The sequence below is a fragment of the Lucilia cuprina genome, chromosome 5 (genome assembly GCF_022045245.1).
Source record: "Lucilia cuprina isolate Lc7/37 chromosome 5, ASM2204524v1, whole genome shotgun sequence".
In the NCBI taxonomy this organism is placed as follows: Eukaryota; Metazoa; Arthropoda; class Insecta; order Diptera; family Calliphoridae; genus Lucilia; species Lucilia cuprina.
This window is the reverse complement of record NC_060953.1, coordinates 34,241,656-34,249,357: the sequence shown is the minus strand read 5'-3', so window position 1 is coordinate 34,249,357 and position 7,702 is coordinate 34,241,656. Positions and strand designations below refer to the sequence as shown.

At 32.4% G+C, this 7,702-nt stretch overlaps 1 protein-coding gene across 2 annotated transcripts in view; it reads left to right on the top strand.

The window, feature by feature from the left end:
- Window positions 1-54: 54 nt before the first annotated feature.
- The window catches only part of LOC111687431 (myb-like protein I), a 37,543-nt gene continuing 29,895 nt past the window's right edge, over window positions 55-7,702 (top strand). For both annotated transcript variants that reach the window (XM_023449872.2, XM_023449871.2), the window contains exon 1: window positions 55-2,952. In XM_023449872.2, the coding sequence (XP_023305640.2) occupies window positions 1,744-2,952 (1,209 nt within the window). In that variant the 5' untranslated portion in view covers window positions 55-1,743. The remainder of the gene's footprint in view (window positions 2,953-7,702) is intronic.

Sequence of the window (7,702 nt, the reverse complement as noted above, 5' to 3'; positions counted from 1 at the left end):
ACAACAAAGTGCAATTTTACACACACACACTGAGAGAAAAATAAGTTTAAAGTTAATAAAAAGTTAATTTATTTAAATTATAATAAAGAGAGAGAGAGAGAAAGAGCATACATATAATTGTAATAAAAGTATTAAGAAAAAAACAAATTAAGAAAAACAAAAACAACAACAACAAAAATACTCAAGTATTTCTGAAAGGAAACAAATTTATGTGCCATAACAACAAAAATGTAAAAGAAATTAATTTATATCTAAAAAATAAATTCCTAATTAATAAAACAAAAACATATTTATTATTCATATAGAACATTAATTACTTGCATCCTAACAATTAGAAAATAATTCAAAAAAATAAAAGCTTTAAAAATAACTTATAACAACAAAAACACAAAGACCTTAAAAAGAAAATTGAAGCAGAACGAAGTTGTAAAAAAAAACAAAATAAATAAACATAACACCTTCTTTAACTTCCACTGTATTTTGTTCTAACCAACGTGTTGAAAAACAATAACAAATAATAAAAAAACAACAAGGATAAATACGAAAAAAAAACACAACTACAAACAAGTGAGAAAAAAACCAACAGCAACAACAAGAAACAAGTGAAAAACATACAAATTTGACAAAGTGTAAACATTGTATTCATAACAGTATTATTAACACGTAACCTACGTCACATCGTCATCATCAACAACAACAATTTCATCATCAACAACAACAACATCTTTACTGTTTGTAAACGAACACACAACAGAGAAGAGAAAAAAAAACGAGAGTATTTTTACCACCAGCCATCATCATCAGCATTATTATCATCATTGAGCAACAACAACAAGGGCTACCATAAAAAAACAAGAACAAAAAGAACAACAACAACTACAACAGCAATAAACACCAGAAATAACTTTACAACCTCAAATAGCAACACATTACAACGTTACAGCCGAAGGAAGACCCCCCACTCTAATTCTTGTGAACAACATTTATACTCAATCCCCTACTTGACTTGAAGTTTTTATAATATTTTTTTGTTGTCTTCTTCTTCTTTTGTCTTTTTTTATACGTTCAACGCATTTTTTGCTTGCTGCCTGTGTGTACAACACATTTGTATGCAACACATTAAGTTGCCCCCTCATTGTTGTGTATTTGATTTCATTGCTGTTGTTTGTGTTACTCCATAATTCTCTTTTTGATTCCCTCCTTTTCTTCATCCAGTACTAACTACTCTACTGCTGGTTCTTCTCGTTTACAAGTTGTAAGAATAACAGCAACAACAACAACTGTTTGTGTGAATGTTTGAAAAAAAGACATCAACACTCTGAGTGTGCTTGTGTGTTCACGAGGAAACTGACTCAACTGGCTGACAGCTTGGCTGCTACAAAAAACAAAAAAAAAGGCAAAATAAAAACAAAACCAACAACAAGTCAGAAATCATCATCATATAGACAAACTGAAAGACACACACACAGCAGACAGACAGACTCAACCAAACAAATCCAAACATTGGATAGGAGGACAAAAAAAAACGAAGAGAAAAAAAATTACAACAACAAGGATAACAATTGCAAAACAAATAAGAACACAAGCAAAAAAAGAGCCAAAACAGAAGCAAAAAATCAAAACAAACTACACGCGGTTTGATTGTTTTTTTATATTTGTGGGCCACAATCAAACAATAACAAACCACCACCTGTAACCATTATTACAAGGACAACAACCTTAGCCAACACATAATTGATCAACATGTCCTGCATATCCTCAAATTTTAGTTCCTTCTTCCTTAACTCTCTTAATGATCCCTCAGAATTTTCGAAATATTTAAGCAATGGAGAACTAAGATTCTCCTCAACCTTCGAAGATTTCCAGGTCTATGGACAAACTAATGTATCACAACAGCAGCAACAACACTATCAGCAACAGCATCTCAATGGTGGAGCAGGAGTGCTGTGTAATGCCAATGGTGAAATTATCAGTAGCAATGGCGACGAAGGAAATTCAAATATTGAAAATACTCAACCCGTAATAACATCAGTACAACATTATGGCAGCTATCAAGGACATCATCAACAACAACAACCGCCACATATGCAACAGCAACATCTTCAACAGCAGCAAACTAGATGGGCTTTGCCCGGCAATCAACAAAATCCTGCAGCAGCGGCCTCTGCTGCAACAACAGGTTCTCAACATTTTGATGGTTCTTTTGAGTTTATGAAATATTTACGCCACTCAAATGACTACAGTGACAATTCACATGATGCCAGCAGCCAACAGAATCAATCACAATCTTCCCATGCCATAGCGGTGGGTACAAAACCAGATGCTTCCTTAAATAATGGTCTTATGGATTTAGATAACGCACATAAACGTGCAGCAGCACGTAAAACTCCGCTTATGTCTTCCGTCAACAGTAATCATCATAATTCAGCGGCCAGCAATAGTTCCCATCCCACGCCCATGGATATTTACGATCACGATTCCAAGCACAATATCTACGATTTACATCATATGAATTCGATGCATAGCTCCAATTCAAATGAATCTTCCATGGAACTGTCGTCCATGAACTATCCCAATTCTCACCTAAACGCCTCCAACTCGAATACATCATCAGAGGGTGGTAACACCCAGAATCACAGTGATTTCTCCATGTTAAGTGGTGTGGCCAATTCACAGAATTCGTCAACAGCTAATGCTGCTTCAACAGCTGCTGCAGCAGCGGCGGCGGCGGCTGCCTCCCCAGCTGCACCCAAGCCATTAGCTACATTTACCATCAAGGATAACTTTGAAGCTCATCCATCGCACAAGGTGGAGGAAGGCATTTTCCAGCATATGAACAAACTGCCGCCCAAAAAGAAAGAGAATCTCAAACAATTGGGTGTACGTTTTACCGGTCAAATGACACTCAATGATAAATCGATAATTGTGGAAAACTTTATTAAATTCTGTCATGTAAGTACCAACGCATATATGCATTTTTAAATTCCCTATATAACATACATACACATGTGAACATATAAATACATACATATATTTATTATAAAAATAAAAATACCGTAAGGTCTTTTACATAGAATTAAATAGGAGTGATGGCAGAGGCTAACATCTATCTACCATTTACCACCCACATGATATGATATTTACTTTTAATATATTCTCATATTTCGTTTATATATAAACACATACGTCCGCATCCACATACATTCATTCAAATGTATTCATATGTATAGGACTACAAATTATTTATAATTCCCTAGCGTTTATTCATGCCCATGTCCTTCCTTCTCCCTTCCTGACATCAAACATTTTTGGCAATCGTAAATATTTGCGTATAATTTTAAATATTATACGCACTGATAACACAGGTTTTATATTATATTGAAGTGATTTGGAGAATTTTTCGAATCGTTGGACTCTAACTAAATAATATTGTAACATGAAAGCGGCAAAAGTTCGTTAATTTTAGATTCATGGCATCTAGATAATTGTACAGTTTCAGACGAATCGATTTCAAAAAGAAATTTTAATCTAAACATTTAATACGCCAAAACACAGGAGCCTTTGTCTACGCAAGTATATAGCTTTTATCAAGATTTGAGAAGGTTTCAAAGTTGCAAGTTGCTAGACAAACTTACAGGTTGATACCTTCGCAAAATAACTTCGAGATAATCATTAGAACTTAGAGATGCAGATCTACGATTGTAGAGAAAGATCGTTTGATATTATCAGGTACTTAAAGTACTACAGTCGATCACAACTATTTTGCATGAAATATCGAAATGACTCAATTTGTTAAGACACTTATCTTCACGATAAATCCACCAAGCGGAGATACAAACCGAGACAGCTAAAATCGTCGGCTGCTGGCCGGCGATAATATTTTGCAAGCCGCGCGGCTCCGACTTCTTTCGCTGATACGAATATCTATTTTCTGCAGAAAAAAAACGTATATAGAGACAGGTTTCTATATAACAGACTATAATAGAGAGATTTTTCAATATAATAAACGATTATATGTTCAATTTCTGAAGCCGACTATATTTTATGTAATAAGCCGTCTATCGAAAATGGTTGCGCCACCGCAGCAACATAAAATCACGATAAAAAGAAGTAGAGTGAGAAGAACATGCCTTCTTCTGAAATCATTAAATATATCGAACAGCTCCATAATATCATTAAATCATTAAATATATGAAAGCTCAGATATCAGGTTAGCTTCAATATCGAGAATACATCATCAATAATGTCCACAGGTGATTAAGAGACTATTGATATTTCTGAGCCAATCTTGGCATCATAAAATATCTAAAATACTGGTCATTATAGCTATAAGAAATACAGTACTCAAGATCGATTAGACCTGCAAAACTATGATTGCCGTATAGCTCTACAAGTATGGAATAATAAAATTAGTCACATTGTTAAAAGATATCAGACATTTGTAAATTAATTTTGATAAGATTTAATATTTGTAGCAGTATAAGTATTTTATTGCGAATATGGAATTATCCTTCTCTTAATAACTTCTGTTAAAGAAACGGAAGGTAGGTTTAATGTCCTAGTTTGCTTTTATTAAACAATTTATTGTTCGACTTTGTTCCATATGTCTGCTCAATAAACTGTTGTTGGTCTTGGCTTGCTTTATATGTGATTTCCAAGCACTTCGATTTTGTGACTAATATCAAGGGATTTCGTCTTCCACTTAGTACTTTCACCGGAGTGAAAGAGTCAAAGTTTTTATATAGAGGTTTTCTTGCCGTAGCGTTCATACCTATTCGCACTTAACTATATAGCAGCTCATGGTTCATTCATCGCATATACTCTCGGTTCACGCATATCGTTTTTTAAATACACCTAACACTACTTCATCCTTTTTCGGAAAAAACAAAGCTCTCTCTCTCGTCTTCCGAAAGAGGGCTTTAAATCGGCTTCTACCTCGCCTCTCTCTTTTTTTCCGCACAGTTGCCAGTATTAGTTCTTTGTCCTTTATCTTTTAGACTTGCAGATAAACGAAGTCTAGGTCCAGAAAGCAGATTAATACTCATTACGCAGGGTTGTATTATTACAAGATTTTTTAACAATAGAAGAAGGTATTAATCAGTTTTTTTTTCCAAATTAAGGGCGTTTTAGGGAATATTGGATTGGCTTGCACGCATCGTTATATAGTTGTTGTTGTAGTCGGAAGTGTCCTACTGAATCAAAAAACATTGACTTGCATTAGATCTCTTAAACTCTAATGCTACTACAAGTTTGCGAACAGTTTGGAATCTATAAACGAAAGATTGATCTTTGGTCCTTGCAGGATGGCACAGTTCTTTAAATGAAACCGAATTCTATTAATAATGGAAAAATTTTAATTAATTACCATATAGCAAAGAAAATTATGTTAAGATCAGTTTATTCGAGTAAAAGTCTTGAAATGATATCGAAGTATCCAACTGAGGTAAAATATAAGATTAGGAAACTTGACTTCAAAGTGTCATCCTCTAAGTTTTAAATTCAAAAAAATAATATCTTAAATCTTTCTCTTAATGATCATTAACTGTTTGGAAAAATATCAATTCACCGAAAATGATCAGCTTACAGCAATTGTTATATTTTAGGAAGTTTAAGGGTGTTTTTTTGTACCTATTATTTCAAAAGGACATGTGTGTGTTTCATGTAGGGAAACATCTGGATGGATCTAAAAATAAATTGTATAACTCACTATAGAGATTTATAATAGTAATGGATATTAATGATTTAAAGGTTTTTTTTAATTCTGTTAAATATAACAAATTTTCAACACTGGTTGTTGTATAAGACAGACAATAACAAATGTATGTATGTAGCAGTTGTTTTTAGGGAAATTGCTGTTTTTATTTTAAAGGAAATAATTTATTAAGAAAAAGCAGTCTGCCAAAGAAAATTAATTGCAAACTAGAGAGAAAAAAACAACAAATAAACTTTAATTTCAAATTTATGCAGATTCATTAATTAAAAATTCATTTTTAAGGGTAAATTTACAATGACAGACAGCGTCACACCATTACCACTCCAAAGACACGAATGCTAATATTTCCTACTCTTTTCCTCTTGAAAAGAAGACATTTCTCAATGAGCAAGAGAAAGTTGTAAGACATGTTGTTTCCCTCTTTAAATAACCCCCCATCCCCCCTGGAGTTCCCCTTTGGCAATGTGTAGTTTTAAGTTCACTAAAACCCCCTTACACCCCTCCCCCCAAAACTACACAAATTAAGTACAACAGAAACGTACGAGTATGAATTCTAAATTCAGTCTTTGTTCTAACTAATATGATTTGTAATTAATTTCAGAGGATAAATACACAGAGATGGATACATGAATGAGTCTATTCAATCTTTAATGTTTTTGAATTTAAAATTTCAATTATGCTGCCTTTCACACACACACACACACACACACACTATCTCTTTCTTATACAGTTATGGTTAGCTATTGCCCTCTTTCTTCCTTTCTCTTACACTCGTGCCCCTCCTTATATACATTTGTTTATTAAATTTCATTTGTAAGGCTTTAATAAGTGTATTAGTATCCTTGGGGATAAGACTACTAAAACTTAGTATATCGATTTTTTTAGGTTCATTTTTACTAGAATTTCATCCTTATTTATGGCTTAGTATTTTTTGCTTTTTTCTAAACCCACAAAATAAAACTTAATTAAATTTTCAACGTTAAAAATGAAAAATACAGAAGAGCAAAATATATATGTATTAAAAAAAGCACGTCCATTAAATTCGATATTTTTACCAAGGGACATGATTGCTACCACCATTACCACTACCACTAACTATGCCTACGACTACTGCTCTATTACTATTTTATCAGGGCATATGCATATAAACATACAAACATATATGGTATATATATATATAAATATATTTGAGCTGAAGGTATTTCATTCGCATTCGTAGAAGTACATCTAAATGAGAAGCCTAAAATTTTTGTTCGCATAAATGGGTTTCACATACAAAAACACACTCGATTCAATTCAAAATAAGCAAAAATGAAAATGGAAACGAAAATAAATTTGATATTTCTGTGGTACATGGAAAATAATTTACATGTTATATATTGTATAATATAAAAACAACCATACACACACATACACGTGTATACACACACTTATGCTTAAATTTGCATATATTATATTAACAAATACACACATATATATGCGTGCACATCTATACATTTTCTAATATTCATGTTCATATGTATACTTATGAATTGTACAAAAAAAAAAAAAAACAAACAGATTCACATTAATAAATATATACATATTTACATGTATGTATAATGTATGTATGTACATACGTACATACATATATAATTTTAAAATTATAATCAAAGAGTAGAATGTTACAATGAAAGTACATAAACACACATGTTGTGCAACTCTCTTTAGGAACAGTCTTGGTTCATATTATTGGCACATTGTATACTCGCTTGGTTCTTGGTAGTCAGCTAAACTGATGTTTAATTAAAATCATCTCTTATAATAGAGAATTTTAATGAAATGCAACAACTTGTGTGTTAACAACAATTTTATCCATGAGTATTGGACTATAAAGGATGGTCCAATTGTTTAATTTTTTTCGAAAACAATATCGTCTATAATCTCCATTATATGAGACCATGTTGGAAATCATGTAATCCAATAATTTAAACAAAGGAACACTTTTAG